Source organism: Brachyistius frenatus, unplaced genomic scaffold (genome assembly GCF_029030835.1).
Source record: "Brachyistius frenatus isolate BFR_SWC_R1_liver_20210118 unplaced genomic scaffold, ASM2903083v1 Contig_131, whole genome shotgun sequence".
NCBI lineage: Eukaryota > Metazoa > Chordata > Actinopteri > Embiotocidae > Brachyistius > Brachyistius frenatus.
Genome location: NW_027210730.1, coordinates 332,501 through 350,101, shown reverse-complemented (window position 1 = coordinate 350,101; position 17,601 = coordinate 332,501). Strand labels below are relative to the sequence as shown.

The 17,601-nt window shown below is 40.9% G+C and overlaps 2 protein-coding genes across 3 annotated transcripts in view; one reads left to right on the top strand and one right to left on the bottom strand.

Moving 5' to 3' along the window:
• The window catches only part of LOC138630290 (5-hydroxyisourate hydrolase-like), a 62,760-nt gene extending 58,703 nt beyond the window's left edge, over positions 1 to 4,057 (bottom strand). Inside the window, exons 1-3 of one of the 2 annotated variants that reach the window (XM_069714534.1) lie at positions 2,767 to 3,639; positions 1,228 to 1,363; positions 262 to 611 (exon numbers count right to left, since the gene is read on the bottom strand). In XM_069714534.1, coding sequence (XP_069570635.1) covers positions 522 to 611; positions 1,228 to 1,363; positions 2,767 to 2,891 — 351 coding nt within the window. In that variant the 5' untranslated portion in view covers positions 2,892 to 3,639 and the 3' untranslated portion in view covers positions 262 to 521. Of the gene's footprint in view, positions 1 to 261; positions 612 to 1,227; positions 1,364 to 2,766 lie in introns of those variants that run through there. The other variant, XM_069714535.1, reaches the window with a different exon arrangement.
• Positions 4,058 to 8,203: 4,146 nt separating this feature from the next.
• LOC138630266 (fibulin-7-like) lies at positions 8,204 to 15,949 on the top strand. Its single transcript, XM_069714495.1, has 7 exons — positions 8,204 to 8,269; positions 9,716 to 9,866; positions 10,921 to 11,091; positions 11,172 to 11,423; positions 11,590 to 11,727; positions 12,703 to 12,838; positions 15,589 to 15,949. Exons 1-7 carry the CDS (start codon positions 8,204 to 8,206, stop codon positions 15,947 to 15,949), a joined length of 1,275 nt encoding a protein of 424 aa, XP_069570596.1.
• Positions 15,950 to 17,601: the final 1,652 nt, after the last annotated feature.

Sequence of the window (17,601 nt, the reverse complement as noted above, 5' to 3'; positions counted from 1 at the left end):
AGAAATCAGGAAATCTTTACAGTGAAGAAGTTGAAAGCAGCAAACATTTAATGTGTCTGCTGAAAATGATCGAACAAATAACTACAGTAGAATAACTCAAATAGAAAAATTAAAATTTACTTTCAGTTGATTCAGAGTGAAATACTGAAACTGTCGGTAATATTGAGAAATAAATAAATAATCAGGTTTGCCTTTGTACTTTTTTCAGAGAATAATTAGGTTTACTAAATAAATAATAAATAAATAACATGAAGCATCAAATCCAGAGGTCATAAAGTTAAATTTAATATGCAGGCTTGAACCCAGTTCACTTGACCGTTAACAGACCAAAGTGAAAGATGTTGCCGACATGACATTGATACGTAATGACATCACAACAACGGGATACATTTATAAATATGAAAACATATTTCATAATCATCATCATAATCAACGTTCAGTAACTGAAACCTAAAACACAGACTGGGTCAACGATGAAAAGAGGAAAACGTGAGTGGACTTGGTCTGTGGGCTCGGTCCGCTCAGCTTCCTCTGTAGGTGCTGTAGGAGAAGCGACTCATCAGCAGAGGGAGGTGAAACCTCTGGTCCAGGTCCTTGATGGTGAACACAACCTGGAAACACACACAAAGGTAATGGTAGTAAAAAAACAACAAAAAAAACAACAACAACCAGTACTTATCACAGGAATACTCTTTTCATTTCTAAAATGGAAGCAAATATTGTGATAAACGATGAAAAGAAAAGAAATCCAAAGTCTCAGATTTCTGTGATGTCACATGTCTTTAAAATGTTGTTGTGATGATGCTGTGGTATCTTTAATATAACTGACTATATATAACTAATGACAACAAGGATCATTGATACAAATTCTCAAACTCACATAGGCTCGTTTGTTTTGTCTGATTTGGCGCCACCTTGTGGTGATCAGTGGTCACAGCGGAAGGGTTTCCAGAATCAGCTATTATGAAATATTATGTATTTATTTGTAAAAATCTTTCAATGAGTCTTTGATGACCTGATTGATTCAATACTTAGTGACTTCATGTCATGTATTAATTAATCAATCATTTCTTATTTTCTGTATTTATTGTCCAAATGCTGAAAAATGGATTCTATAATCATCAAACACATATAAAGGTGTCGAATTACTTTAATGATCCTAAACATACTGAATGTTAATGACACCCTGATGGAGGTGAATACAGGTTTCCAGCCACGGAGTCTCACCTCCACGTAGGGGTAGAAGGAGGTCTGACCCAGACTCTCCCAGTACGAACCGGTCTCAAAGCGCAGCTTGTACATGCCGGGGGTGAAAGCGTCTCTGCTGATGAGTCCTGGGCAGCGGCCATCTTCATTCGTTGTCCTAAAAATCAGGAATAAAGTGAAAGTCTTCTTCAACTTCTACTTTATTCGTAATAAAGAAAAACTCTTCCTTGCTTCCCTTTAGTTCTGTTTACCATCTTGGTTCTTGGTCGACTGACCACAGACATAAAAGAGTTCGTAGCTTCAGGTCTGTAAAATGGTTCCGATGCAGAAGTGTCTTCAGCTGCAATACCAGCGAGTGCCACTAGAGGTCGGCTCCAAAAAGCCTCCGGCTCCATAGACTCCCATTCAACTTCTCTCATCAAATCCAAAGTGAATAAAATGTGTCCACCAGTTATCTCGGTGTTGTTAGCTAAAGTCACTCCTTCTTATTAGTTTTCTGGAGGTCCATCTGAAAATAATCCCTCATTCATTAGAAAAGAAGATTCAAGAAGACCTGTTTTTGGGGGCGTGTCTGTTTGATTGACAGGCCTGTGGTGCAGTCAGGTTACAGCTATCGGTGGGCGGGACGTAGTATTGTCAAGTTTCCCATCAGATCGGTCAGAGATTCTCTTCTATCTCTATGCTGTCCTTTTCTCTCTCTGCCCTCCTCTCACCCCAACCGGTAGAGGCAGATGCTCCGCCCACCTCTGATCCTGGTTCTGTTAACAGATGCTCCACCCACCTCTGATCCTGGTTCTGTTAACAGATGCTCCGCCCACCTCTGATCCTGGTTCTGTTAACAGATGCTCCGCCCACCTCTGAGCCTGGTTCTGTTAACAGATGCTCCGCCCACCTCTGATCCTGGTTCTGTTAACAGATGCCCCGCCCACCTCTGATCCTGGTTCTGTCGGAGGTTTCTTCCTGTTAAAGGGAGTTTTTCTTCCCTCTGTTGGAGGTTTTTCTCCCTTAAAGAGGAGTTTTTCCCTCCTAGCTTATGTGGGAATTGTTGAATTGTTGAATTGTTGTGTTTCTCTGTATAATATTGTAAAGTCTTGCTGTAAAGACTTTAATGTGTTAAGTGCCATGAAATAACCTGTGTTGTGATTTGGCGCTATATAAATAAAATTCAATTCAATTCAATAAGATCCACCGCTGACTCCTCCCCCAGCTCATCCAAATATGGTCACTTCCTGCTCCAAACCGCTCCGAACTAACAAGATGGTGACGGACAGAATCTGAACTGGAGGATTCATAACGTTCACAAACCAACGATGACATCACTGATGGTTGATGACATCACTGATGGTTGATGACATCACTGATGGTTGCCGCTTGTCACTGACTTTTGACAAAATATTTAATATGAATTAAAACTTGATATACCGGGAAAATATAAATCACAGCAACTGATTATTTTATGCTCAAAGAAAGATAAAACAGCATTGAAGTGATTTAAAAACCCATAAAACTACATTTTGAAGTGTAATGACGTCATAAATATAAAATTCACTCAAAGCCTACCCGACACTCAGCATGGACCAGATCATCAGCGTGGAGTTCAGTCGGTGCAGGCTGACGGCCATCTTGGCGCCGGGGACACCGTCGCCGGTGTTCAGCACATGAGTGGTCAGAGGGCTGGACTCCATGGTCGGATGCACAGGTGAGGACAGGTGAGCTCTGACTTCACAGGTGTCTCCAAGAGATGCAGATGATTCAGAGTCCTCATTAAGACCAGGAATCAAATCATTTATCCACTTAAAGATATAAATCGGGACTATTTATTCATATTTTGCACTAATTTATGTTCTCCTTATTTTCCACATCCATTTATATTTGACTGGTATTTGATCCATTTCCATTGTTCTATATTGTTGTGTTGTTTTAGAGTCTTAATACATCTTATGTCTTGTTGCCTGATTGTTGAACGGTGTGAGACAAATAAACTTGCTTTACCTTCTCATCATAACCAGAAATGTCCTCAGACATCAATACAAAATGCATCATTGGACTTTCTTCTAACTTTCAAACTGATGGCAGCGGATCTGTTCTGCAAAACATCAAAACTCCCCCGAACGTCTCAGTTTCTGTGAATCAGTGGAAATGGGTCATCACGTCACTCAGGAGTCCTGTTCACTGTAATTTAAATGCATCCTGCCCCCCCCTCCCCCATCAGCTGCTGCTGCCTTTGTGCTGACACAGCGGGTTTTATCAGATGAGGAGACCCTCTGACACATGACTGACTGTGTACTGTGAATTACACAAAACCAATATTCCTACTGACAAGGCATTCAAATTAATATTTGAGTATAAAAAAAAAAATGCAACATGTTCATACCAAAACCACCAAAAAACAGTTTCTTTTAAGAACAGTAACAAAGAGGAAAACAGGAGCAGCAGCATTCATCACATAAACAGACAAAATGATCAAAATTAGTATTAAATTAATGCACAAGTTTGAATCGTGTCACAGGAATAAATTCAGCAGCAGATTCTCAGTTAAATAAAAGAACCTTCAGCCAAAACGCCACCATATGACCTCACATGGGGTCCCAAGCTGTACTGAACTGTATGAGTAAACAACAACATGTAAATTCAGCCTAAAAACCATAAAAAATAGAAAAAAGCTTAAAACGATCCGAGATAGAGCTCAGGTATTAACCTCAGATGAATGAAGCCAAACCTTGTGCTAAAAGTGTGAAATCTGTTTTCTGGAAACAGCTGCAGGACACTCACATACTGGTGAAACCTCGTAGACATCAAAAATAAACTAAATTAAATAATAATAAATAAATTAAAGTGACAGTGAGTTAGTTGTAAGAGAAGTCTTACCTGTGCGTGCGTGCGTGTGTGTGTGTGTGTGTGAACGCTCCGCTCAGCTGCATCCACTTCATTTAGTCCCCAAAACTTCTGCAACTGGTTTGTTTGTTCCATCCGAGGCCACGCCCACCAGTTTGTTCCATCCGAGGCCACGCCCACCAGTTTGTTCCATCCGAGGCCACGCCCACCAGTTTGTTCCATCCGTGACCATGCTGACCGTTCATGGACACTGACCGAGCAAAGGTCTTGTTTTTAATGAATCATTAAAACCAGCAGCTTTCCTTCAGTCAACAACATGTGATCCACTTCATGGTTGTGCTTCTTCACACGAGGCTCCACTGATTGAATTAAAACATAGACGAGTTGTTTCGATTTTTTTTTTTTTTTTTTTAATGCAACCTTGAATTATTTGCATGATCTTTCTTTGCTGCTTGATTTTGATTCCTCTTGCTGGCGGTCTCTTTACCTGCCTGGTCATCAGTTCTCATGTTTATAACCCACATTTCTTTTAGATATTTCTATTAAGCCATATTTGTGTTTATTTTCTAACACTGTGGTTGTTTGGCGTCAGACTCCAGATTCCTTTCATCTGAGTTTGATTGAAATATTTCTGATTGAAGCGAGATTAAGAGTGATGTTGACCAAAGTTGGTGAAACACAGATAAGTCAAACCAAACCTGACCTTTGACCTTGGTCCTAAACACCTCAGAAACTCTTTCTCTAATCACTTAGTTACTCTGGATGACGTTATCTTGGCCTCCAGCACCACTGTGAGGAACCTTGGCCTCCAGCACCACTGTGAGGAACCTTGGCCTCCAGCACCACTGAGGAACCTTGGAGCCATTTTTGATGAGGATTTGTCCTTTAGACACCAGATAAAGCAAATCTCCAGAACTGCCTTCTTTCATCCACGTAATATTAATAAAATCAGGAAAATCCTTCCTCAGCGTGACGCAGAAAAACAAATTCATGCGTTTGTTACTTCTAGACTAGATTATTGTAATTCCTTGTTGTTAGGATGTCCAAATTACTCATTAAAAACCTGCAACTGATCCAAAATGCTGCAGCGAGAGGACTGACGGGATTTAGAGAGCATATTTCTCCAGTTTTAGCTTCTCTTCATCTTCATCTCAGGTGAACCTGAACCATCCTGCAGTGATGCTGTTACAGGCTGAGGCTGCCTCCTTATACACTGAGCTTCTTTCCTCTCACTCTTTAACGCTCTATAACTCATCTCACCATCACATCTCATCAACTTCATGCTTCTTCTCTCCCATAGTTTCTTATTATTATCTGTTGTCTCCATTCAGTTCCTTCACTTGTGTAGTTTCTGTTCTTTCTTTTCCAGATGTCCCGTCATGGAGCTGCATGTCTCTGCTCTGCGCTTGTCGTCTCCACCAACAGTTCTTCTCTTCTATCTCTATGCTGTCCTTTTCTCTCTCTGCTCTCCTCTCACCCCAATTGGTCGAGGCAGATGCTCCGCCCACCTCTGCTCCTGGTTCTGTTAACAGATGCTCCGCCCACCTCTGATCCTGGTTCTGTTAACAGATGCTCCGCCCACCTCTGATCCTGGTTCTGTCGGAGGTTTCTTCCTGTTAAAGGGAAGTTCTGCTGTAAGGACTTTAATGTGTTAAGTGCCATGAAATAACCTGTGTTGTGATTTAGCACTATATAAATAAATTAAATTGAATTGAATTATCTCCAAAAATTTAACTGTTAAACTAATCAATTTGTTAACCTAAAAAAAAAAATGGTTTGATCAAACTGTGAACTAAATCAAACTGTTTTATTGTTTCTGGCAAAGATTTGATAGACTAAACTAAACCAAGCATTTTTAAACCCCCCAAAAAACTAAATTCCAAAACAGGATCTATGAAACTGATTTATTCATTAAAGCGTGGTCAACTGATTTAGCTACAAATCTCAATCATATTATTTCATAATATCAAACTATTTAACAGATAATCTGAATCAATTCTGAACCAGTTTAATGTTTAAATTTTGAGCTTTTAACTCACTTTGCCCAAACTGATTTGTCAACATTTTTACTAACCAAGAAATATTAAGTGATGACTAAACTACCAGCAGAACCTGATGAAACCACCTGGTGGAAATGTCCCAAATGTAATCTTTCTATTTATATCTACTAAATGCAATTTGTTTTCAGAGTTTATACTCATTTCAGGAAATTGTCAGAGTCTAAATAACAGTTTACAACTGATTTCCTGAGTGGTCTGAACAGTGAAATTCACTCAGTGTCATAAAACTGATAAATGATCCTTTGGCTCGGACGCTTAATGTGGTTCTGTTCATACAGCTGGTTACAAATAATGAAATGAAGCCTGATGAAAGTAAACTGTGATAAGGAGCTGCCAGCTGCTGCGAGTGACTTTATTAACAGTCACCACAGTGTTGAAGTGTAGAAAATTGTAAAAATAAAATGTTAAAAATTTCAAATTCCAATATTTTGGAATATACTTTTCTCTGTGTAGCTCATTAAAAACTTTTCGAGGATGCAAAGATATTCAAAAGACCAAAATAATATCAAATAAATTGATCATGTAATAAATTATCCGAGTGCAGAGTTAATTTTTACTGCATACGGAAATTATTGTTGTTGAAATCAACGGCCGGACATCGAAGTGTTCATTTAAAAACAATGCAGAGTCACCACTGTAGTATGGTGCTTTATTAATGTGATGTAATCATATGATGCATTCGGAAATATTAATAATTTAACTCATAACTTTGCTATTTCCTCATTAATTACATGTCAAAGTGAATAAAGAACACTCAGCAAATTTGGAGAAATCAGGTTCTACAATAATATTGGAGAGCGAGCGGGAGTAAATTATTCACACTTAATGCTCCCGATGCAATTAATTTATCAACGACACTGATGAAGAACAATGTGCTGCAAACATCACTGATGTTGTGGTGTTAATAAATAAACTGATGTTATGGTGTTAATAAATAAACTGATGTTGTGATGTTAATAAATAAACTGATGTTGTGATGTTAATAAATAAACTGATGTTGTGGTGTTAATAAATAAACTGATGTTGTGGTGTAAATAAATTGCATCGGGAGCTTTGAGTGTGAATCATTTACTTTCCAATCATTAATTAAATGGCCTAACTCACGTGTGTTAATGCATCAGAGTAAATAATTCTCATGATCCTGTTTCTTTTTCCAAAAGCAAAACAATCTTCAACAGACTTTCAAGGACAAAGTCAAATCTGACAAAAAGATTCCTTTTGCAGAAGATTCTTCAACAAACATTTAGGGTCTTATTTGATGGAGATTGTCAAAGTTTGGAGAAGTTTTCATCTTTTAAAGTACTTTCACTGAAACTTTATTCTTCCAAAAGGAGCTGTGTTTTTTCTTTTTGGGATTTTCAAGTATTCAGTTGCTGTAAGCTTCATACAGGAGATCATAGTGTGCATTCAAACTCTATTATCATACTTTATACAGTATGTGACTAATATGAGTTAAAGGTTGGACTTGTAGCAGCTGCTGTGTGATTTCAGGGTCTTCTGTAATGTTTCCTCCAAAATCCCTGCAGCTCTCTTTCTGTGAGGCTCCGGAAGAGGCGGAGCTATCAGCTACTAACTGAGACATGGCTGCCTTGTCATTTAGGAACCACACGGCATTATCCAGGAACACAGCAGGTTTAGGATTTCAAAAGAAAAGGAGGACTTGCTGTAATTGGAGCATAAGTCACATTCCTGAGATGAAGAGTGAATTTGAAATAGTCACCAAAGTATGATGATTAAAAACACTGCCAGCTGACTTCTTATAATTTGAGTCTATTTCTGAGGATGCTGATGGATAAAAAAAAAAGAAAGAAGCGAAAGCATGTTTAAGATGTGGCCTCATCCACCACCTCCTTCATCAGCTCCCACCTCCCAGATGTCTGACAGCCAGTTGGAGGTGGAGAAGAAGGGCTGTGAGCGACTGGAGGAGAATTTTTGGCAAGTGCCCTTGAAAAGAAGCGACAGGAGAGGAGATGGTTCAGTTTTAGAGGAGCAGCAGAGGAGGAGCAGCAGAGGAGGAGCTGAATGCACAGAGCTGATCTCCTGACCGCTGACAGTTCATCTGGAGAGCGTTCACCAGGATGAGGATGGAGCTTCTGTCCAGGATGAAGGCTGTCGGGGTCGTTGTGTTTATGATGAGTCTTCATCAGGCCTCAATTTCTTCTGCCCAGGTGAGTCTGCAGAAATTATAATGTTGAATGAATGACTACTAGCATATATAAACAGTATGTTTAACATATATTCAACTCCTTGTGTCGCAAATATACTTTTAATGGAACAATATAAGAAAAAAGACTATTTTGATTGGATTTGATCTGTTGCTTCTTTTTTTATGGGGTTAAAAGACAAGTTAAAACATGTGACAAGATTTATTGACTTATTTCTGAATGTATTCATTTAAATTTATCTAATCTTATGACCAAGCCCTCAGCATCACCATCTACACCTCGAAAGCACTTTAAACTGCCTTCTTTACTTTTTATTTTCAATGTATTTCCATTCCTCTGTAAATCACTTTTATTTGCTTGTCTGAAAAGTGGCATATAAAAAAGTTTTAGTTGTTAATTTAAGAACAATTTCTAAAAAGGAAGTGCAAAATTATTTTGGTAATAGCCTAATAATCACAAATGGAGGCAAGCATTTAGCAAATAGTGGCAGAAAAACTATTATGTTATAAATATGTGTTTTTTAGGTTGCATATGACCAGATCTTTAACATGACTCTTAATGGAAATTTAATTTGGCAATTTCACAGATCAGTTTCTTAACTTTTTGTTTCATTCTGATCTTGTGACAGTTTGTCATGTTTGCAGTTTTTAGTCTGTAAGTTTCCTGGTGAAATAAAAGTTAGAAAAAAATAATGTCTGTGAGTAAAATAATATTAGAAGGCCAGGGCAGTTAAAGATAAGAATATATATTATCATAATTTATGTGGCAGTTTCATCTAAACAGCCGATATAGAATGATGATGTCAGGATCACCAAGGAGACTCATTTTCTCAAAACATAGTTGAGTTTGTTTATAGAACATATTGCAGATGATATGTTTACCTGACAAATGTCCCGGTTGGCGGTGACTGCAGTCTGACATGCAGAGCTCAAGTTCACCCTCCTCCTTCTGGGTCACTGCCGACAGCCGACCAGAGAGAAACGCCTCCATCGCTCAGGAGGTTGATTATGTGGCCGCTGCAGCGCATCGAGCTGCGTTTGAGCCATCGGTGTGAGGTCAGCGGCCGGCGCTGGTCCAATCTTCACCCACGTGTTACTGCAGCTCTGAAAACTTCACCTCTATGTATAGACCTCGCACCTGAAACACTGCAGACAGACAGGAGTTAAAGTCTGCTGGAGTTCTTTTCTTCAGGGAAATGACGTGTGTCCAATGAGGATGATAAAACTTTTACTTTTAAAAATAGAATCTGTCTTTTTTTATATTATTAAATAGACAGCAGTATGTTTAATGTTAAAGATGGTTAACATGGTTAACACCTGCCCTGGGCTTCTGAGTGTGATGTGTTTCTTTTAATGAGTTAAAAAAAAGCCCAAATTGACTAAAGGAGAGATGATCTCATGTTGTTGCAGTTGCAGTCTGACCTCTGACCTTTCCTCGTCCCGCCCGCAGGAGTGTCCGTCCACCCACGATCTGCTGAACTCGCTGCGACAGGTGGAGAAGATGTTGGCGGTCCACGAAGCGTCGTACCAGCAAGGCGTGCGCTCGCTCAGGAAGAAGATAACTGCTCTACACAACACCACGATGGCCATCTTTAAAACGGGCAAAAACGGTGAGGGACGCAAATCTGGTCGGCGTGCCGATCCACACGTTTGTATTTTTAGTCCAGCGTAAGCAGCTTTTTTTTTCCGCGCTGGCCTCGAGTTGTTATTTTTGTGTCTCAATATGAACCCTGCTGCTCCCAGATGGATGCAGTGTGTTGGTAAAGATGTGCTCGTGCAGGGCAAATTATGGTGTCAATTTTGAGGTGAAATCATGTTTGCACATCCGGTAGCTGAAACCAGGTCTCAGTGCAGCGCAGCGGAACGAGGGCACTTTAACAGACTTATCAGACCTACCCAGACAGGTTTAGTGGATGTACATATTTAATCACACTTACATAAATAATTAAAACTCTAAGTTTTGAACGCCACCTTCTGATTCAGTTAATCATGAAAAAAAGGTTTGAACAATTTAAACACAGCTTAAGCCCTTTAAATTAATGATATGAAAGTAAATGATGCTCCCGATGCAATTCATTTACTAAAACAGCAACAACAGGGACATTTTGAGCACCCTGGTCTTTAGCAACGTTGTTAATAAATGAGTTGCATCGGGAGATTTAAGTGTGCATAGTTTACTTATGCTCACTCTTCAACATTGTTTGTTTTGAGTTAAATGATCCACATTTCCGATGCATCACCTGACATGCAGCAGAACATTTTACACATCAGCCCACTGAGTTCTACTCAAAACACCATTAATCTGGTTAAAACGGGCCTGAGTGTCATCTGGAGATCCCGGTCTGCTTTTTATTTTTTTCACTTTTCTTGAGAAGAGCTTGCTGTACGTTAAAACATCTGCCGCAATGGTCTTTGGAGACTCCACCACTGCTGCACAGAGCAGCTCAGCTGTCAGCAGGTGTCTGAAGGAAAACTGCATTTTCACAAAATGATCAGCACTGTTTTTTATTTTTATAATTACTGTTATTGGCTCTTCTTAGAATATATATGGTTTTACAGCAGCAGCAGAAATGTTTACAATAGAAAAGTCACGATAAACTTGATGAATATGATGATGATGTCACCTCAGATTGTAACTAACACACCTGCTCCTAGCATCCTGCGCTAAACCAGAACCCCCCACTCATGGCCGCAGGCTGGGCCGAGTGTTTGGCGTCGGCCACGAGGTCCACTTCCTGTGCAAGCCTGGCTACGAGCTGATTGGTCCACGCACCCGAGTGTGTCTGGAGACGCTGAAGTGGAGCGGCCAGCGCTCCATGTGCACACGTGAGTCACACGTTCAGCTACAAGTCAAAGATAAGCGTGAATGCGAGCTGAGCATTTCTTTACTTCATCTTTCTCCGCAGGTCTCGACGGCGCTTCCTTCTCTCCGGCTGCTCCTTCCTCATCCTCATCCTCGTCCTTTCTTGCTTCTGCTGCTCTGTCGGCATCTTCCTCCTCTTCATCTTCACCTTCTCCTCACTCCTCTTCCTCACCCACGTTCTCCTCCCTCTCCTCCTCCGTCCGACCCTCTCACTGCACACACTTCCTGGGCTCCACCCGCTGCACCTGCGACGTGGGTTTCACCATATCAGGCCGTGACAGCAACATCTGCACTGGTAAGAAATATTTATTTTTCTTTGAAGTGACAATCTTTTAGTGACATCTTCAAATTGCTCGATTAGCCTGTCAAACTCTACAATATTTCATAAACTATCATCCAACAAATACAAACAGAATCCTCAGCTTGCTCTAACTGTTCCTACGGTTGCATCTGCGTTTCAGATATCGACGAGTGTCACCTGTTTCCTCTCAGTCAGCCGGGTCAGCTCTGTGTCCATCAGTGTGTCAACACACCCGGCAGCTTCCACTGCTTCTGTCCAGCCGGCTACAACCTCGCAACAGAAGGCCGCAGCTGCACAGGTAGAGCACCTGAAACTCCACCGGGTAGAGCACCTGAAACTCCACCGAAACTCCACCGGGTGGAGCACCTGAAACTCCGCTAGGCAGCGCAGTGGTCGTCCCGTCAGTTAAAGGAACAATCTGGAAGATGTTTAGTTTAAAACGTTCAAAAATTTACTAAATCCATAGTGTGTCTAGAAATAATAGTGTTGATGCTTCGTCAGAGATAATTAAGTCTAATGTTACCAACCATCATCCATCAGTGATGTCATCATCCATCCCATCGTTGGTTTATGAACGTTATGAAGCCTCCACTTCAGATTCTGTCCGTCACCATCTTTGCTAGTTTGGAGCTTTGGAGCAGGAAGTGACCATATTTGGACGAGCTGGGGGAGGAGCCAGCGGTGGATCTGACCGATCTGATCGGAAACCTGACGATACTACGTCCCGCCCACCGATAGCTGTAACCTGACTGCACCACAGGCCTGTCAATCAAACAGACACGCCCCCAAAAGCAGGTCTTCTTGAATCTTCTTTTCTAATGAATGAGGGATTATTTTCAGATGGACCTCCAGAAAACTAAGAAGAAGGAGTGACTTTAGCTAACAACACCGAGATAACTGATGGACACATTTTATTCACTTTGGATTTGATGAGAGAAGTTGAATGGGAGTCTATGGAGCCGGAGGCTTTTTGGAGACGACCTCTAGTGGCACTCGCTGGTATTGCAGCTTTATTTTTTTATTTATTTTTATTTTATTTTTATTTTTTTGGTCACTCCGCGAGAATCATTTGCCTGGCGTTTGGTCTGAACACACCGTCACAGATTTCAGTGTAACCCTGACTGATGGCAGACTGGCTGGACTCTACAGTGACTCTCTGTCGCTGCCTGATGCTCTGAGGGGTTTTAAAAAAAATGTCATTTAATTCTTACAAATGACATCTTTAAGGAGGATTTTAGGTGTGTAACTTTCATCTCTGTTCTTTCCCATTCAGACATCGACGAGTGTAAAAACCACATTCACAACTGCACAGCGGAGCAGGTGTGTGTGAACACCTTCGGAGGTTTCCAGTGTGTGACGGTGGAGTGTCCTCACATGAAGAACGCTTCGTACATCAAGACGTCACCGATGTGAGAGACTATAACACCCAGATCCTCATCTTTCCATCTTTCTGCCCAAAGTTTTCTGCTGAGCTGTCCATTTCTTCTACATCACATGTTTGTTGCCTTTGTAGTGATAGAGACCCGGATTCATACAGACCCGGCGTGGGTCGACCTCACCGGGTCTGTAAGGTGTCATTATCTAACAAATCCAAACAACACTCCGGATATTTAACTTGTTCAACCAACTAGTCCTGATCCGAGACCGTCGTTGGCTCCGTCCTGGAAACACATTTCGGGCTGATAAAACTTGTTATGAGAACTGCAAACATATTAAAAACACATTTTAATCTACAAAGGTTTAATATTGATAAAACCTTTCCATACACTAGAAAATAAATTGTTAATTTTGTGACATCATCACAATATAAAGAGTGAAACACTCGCCGTCCGCTGCACGGTGCACATGGGTGCTATTTGGAGTCCAGTATTCATTTAACAGATTCAGAGAAGCGACTGTAAGAAATGCAGTTGTTGTTTTTTTTTACCATAAATCAAAGTATTGGACAAATTAAATAAATGTAATTAGTGCGAGAAAAAATGTGATGTGTTATTACAGTAATTTCAGCATTTTCACAACACTGCATTTTTCCTCCAACTTCCACAAAGCTCGTAAAGGAAATTGAAAGAGATTGAAACTCTTCGGTCAGATTTTTAACAACCAACTGATTTCAGTTTCAACACAAAACTCTGAGTCTGAATTTAACAGTCAACCGTTGAGCCTGAAGACACGAGCGAGCTAACAAACAAACGAATTAAGTGGAAGCAAACACACTTACTGCCCCGAAATACACGACAATTAAATCAAATGTGAAAAAACACAATGAAACAGCAAACACAGCAAGAAGAGGAGGAATGCAAACGAGGCGAACACCACAAACCTCTCACCTCAGGAAACAGAGACCATGACAGTGATGGAGAGACATATAAAAAACAAAGAGTCTAACCACGTCCTGTCTCCACCCGTCATTTAACGTCTCTCCTCCGACACAAACTGGGCTGCGACTCAGACGGAGGTTTGACCTCAGGCGAACCGAGGCTCCATCAGCTGATCACTCAACCAGCGTTTTCTCCAAACCAGTTTCAGAGCCGTGATTTATTCTTACAGCTGAATCATAATTGTAGACTACGGTAGGGATAGTGCGAAGGTCAGTTTGGTATTTTGGACCAGACCAAATGGTGGCAACGCGGGTAATTGGCAAAACTGGATTGTCCCTAAATCTGGACGAAGGAGCCACAAATCTCAGTTTGCAGCTGGCATTTAGAAAAAGAGGCCGAATCCAAGAGAAGGCGACGAAATGGGATCTTTACATTGATTCGACTGCAAAGTTTACTCTCTGTATTAGTTTTGTCGTTGTTTGGGGAAGCAGCCAGCAAACCTGTGAACCTGCCTGCACACGTATCTATCAAATGTAGGATTAACAGAGTCAAAAACAAATCCTCAACATGAAACTTCAGCACCGTATAATCTGCAAAACATCATTCAAGGATTTGATCTGATCACTCGGACTGATTTAGAGCTGGTAAACAGATTATAGGGGATGGAGGAGGAGGAGGAGGAGGACGAAGGAGGAGCTTCTACAACACATCAAGTGCAGCTGTATGATCTATATGGTGGGAGGCATTAGCATCTGAAGCTAACCACATTTAATTGGATAAATGTTTGTCACGTTAAAATTATCCTGCAATAAATTATTATAAGACAATAGTGATGACATCAGAAGAAGTTAACCTTGCTTTTAAAACAAGGCGTGTGTTTATTGAAAGGGAGTTCCTTCTGACGCTAAGAATATCATTCATGCTACTGCTAAATTCAGAAGCCTAAGCTCTTTCATTGGACGCCGTTGCCACAGCGATGAGGCCAGTTTTGATGTTTCTCAATGACAAGAGAAGTTGTTGTTAAAGGTCAACGGATGTTCAAAAATCACAGACTGTTTATAAAAGAGTTCGTAGCTTCAGATCTGTAAAATGGTTCTGATCCAGAAGTGTCTTCAGCTGCAATACCACTGAGTGCCACTAGAGGTCGGCTCCAAAAAGCCTCCGGCTCCATAGACTCCCATTCAACTTGTCTCATCAAATCCAAAGTGAATAAAATGTGTCCATCAGTTCTCTCGGTGTTGTTAGCTAAAGTCACTCCTTCTTATTAGTTTTCTGGAGGTCCATCTGAAAATAATCCCTCATTCATTAGAAAAGAAGATTCAAGAAGACCTGTTTTTGGGGGCGTGTCTGTTTGATTGACAGGCCTGTGGTGCAGTCAGGTTACAGCTATCGGTGGGCGGGACGTAGTATCGTCAGGTTTCCGATCAGATCGGTCAGATCCACCGCTGGCTCCTCCCCCAGCTCGTCCAAATATGGTCACTTCCTGCTCCAAACCGCTCCGAACTAGCAAAGATGGTGACGGACAGAATCTGAACTGGAGGATTCATAACGTTCACAAACCAACGATGACATCACTGATGGTTGATGACATCACTGATGGTTGATGACATCACTGATGGATGATGGTTGTTTGAAACAAAGCAACACGGTGACTCGACTCCCTTTAACCAACGTCATGGGAATAAAAACTGGCTAAAAATAAATAAGACTGAAATGAACACATTTTGCTTTATCTGATTATCTGAGTTCCCTCCTCAACACAGCATTATCTTTCTTTCCTTTTTTAATTTTTACTTACAAATCCGAGAATAACTGTTTCTACCCGTTTTGCGTGTCTCCAGGCGCTGCGAGAGGAACCCGTGCATGCTGGGAGATACGACATGCACTCAGGCACCAAACTCCATTTCCTTCCACTTCCTGTCTGTGGTGTCCAACATGTCCGCCCCTCGCATCCTCTTCCGGGTGTCCGCGGCTCGCGTGCTGGGCGACACGCTGCGGTTCGGCCTGGCGGGCGGCCGCGGCCGCGGTCACTTCAGCGTGCAGCGCTCGGGCCGGCAGACCGGCACCCTCCTCCTGGTGACACCCATCGGGGGTCCGGCCACGCTGGAGGCGGAGGTGGAGATGAGCGAGCTGGAGCACAGCACCCTGCTGGGCCGCTACCTCACCAAGGTCACCCTGTTCGTCTCTCCCTTCCAGTTTTAGAGGTGATGGGTGGGCTACAAAGTTCAGCGTTAAAACGGGTTTGTTTTACCAGTTTACACAAAAAAACCTTTTAAAGTCTGAGAAACTATGAAGAAAATCTCCTTTTTTTAAGCAAAATAATCATCAAATGCTTTTTGAATAGGTAATATTTGCCATTACTGAAAAGAAAAAGTCCAGTCAGAGAGAAGCAGTTCATCCCGACCAAACTAAATTAACAACTCGGTCCCTCCAGGAAATCGTGATCTCTGCGATCTCCACAATATTTGTAGGAGCTTACAAATATTTTTTTTTAATTCCTGCGATTTTTTTTTTCTCAAAAAACTTTCGTCGAAAGTACGTCTTTTCAAACAGAACTGGCTTTTTTTTTTTTTTTTTTTTTTAACACAAATAACTCATTTACAATCAGTGGTTTTTCTTCTGTCGCCAAAACAAACTGGGACACCAGAACGAGCAGAAAACCCGGAAGTGACGGCGTTTGCAGAATTACTGGATGTTAAATGAGTTTTGTCCACACGTCCAGTTGTCAGAGACGTCTCTTTGTTTGTTTCATCCAGCAGGTCTATGTGTTGAATGAACATGAATTAAACAGCATCTAAAGCTCTTATTTTGACAGCTGATGTAGTCCTTGTTTCTATATTCCAGTCACAGACGGTCTGTTCTGGAAACATACGCAGCTTCTAGGACCTTTTAGGACCTTTTAGGAGCTTTTATCTCCACGGTTCTCCAAGTTCAATAAATACATAAAAAAAAGATAAGAACTAAAATATTTCTGTGACATGCAGCAGGATTATTATCACAGGAATATTTTACACATCATTGTTGATCGGGTGTTGCGTTAAAAGCATTTTACAAAAGAAATTCCACTCCAATTTTTTTCTAATTCCTGTATTTTCACAGCAAAAACGCAATTTTTTTTTTTTTTGAAAATCTGCCACAAAATCTAAAATCTTTGTTCACAATAATCACAAAAAAACTCCTGGAGGGACTGAAAAATGGGTTTATTCACACAATTAAGTCAAAAGACATATTTGTACCGTCAACTCGAGCAGTTTGAACTCCAACAGAGAAATGTTGAAGAAAACGTGATGTTGTGCAGCACAGCTGATTATTTCCCATCGTTTCCTTCACTCACCGTCGGGACTTCAGTCGAACTGATCCAGTTAAACTCTGCAAGACTTCCTTCAACCCTTCGACTGCTGCTGTTTCATCGAAATACAGTTCATTTCAATTAGGTTTCAATTAGACTGTAAAGATTACAATAGTGTCAAACCTAATTTAAAAACTCGGACCTTTGCACCCAATAAAGTCAACAGGAAGTGCAGTGAACAGGAGGAACCCTGTTGCAGGTGTTTCTGGGTTTAAAGAGAAGGCGTCAGGCCACTGAGGGTTTTTGACGACTTGCTGAAACTTTTGAACGTCTTTAAAACTATAACTTCTGTATATAATGTGACTCGGTTCAACCGGACATTTATCGCGTTTAAAAGCCGAGTTTAAGACGGAACAGAAGGTTTTCAGTGTTTAAGAGAACTGACATCCTAAATCTGCCATTTGAAAAACTGAAGATATGAATGTGATTAGTGAAACAGCAACACTACTATTCCCACATTTCCCTCTTTAGTATTATGTATTAGCCAACAAAAATCATTCAATTC

Coding starts and splice junctions, on each gene's coding strand:
- LOC138630266 (XM_069714495.1), top strand. CDS start 8,204: ATGAAGGCTGTCGGGGTCGTTGTGTTTATGATGAGTCTTCATCAGGCC. Junction 9,867..10,920: donor GATGGCCATCTTTAAAACGG/GCAAAAACGGTG, acceptor ACCTGCTCCTAG/CATCCTGCGCTAAACCAGAA. Junction 12,839..15,588: donor TACATCAAGACGTCACCGAT/GTGAGAGACTAT, acceptor GCGTGTCTCCAG/GCGCTGCGAGAGGAACCCGT.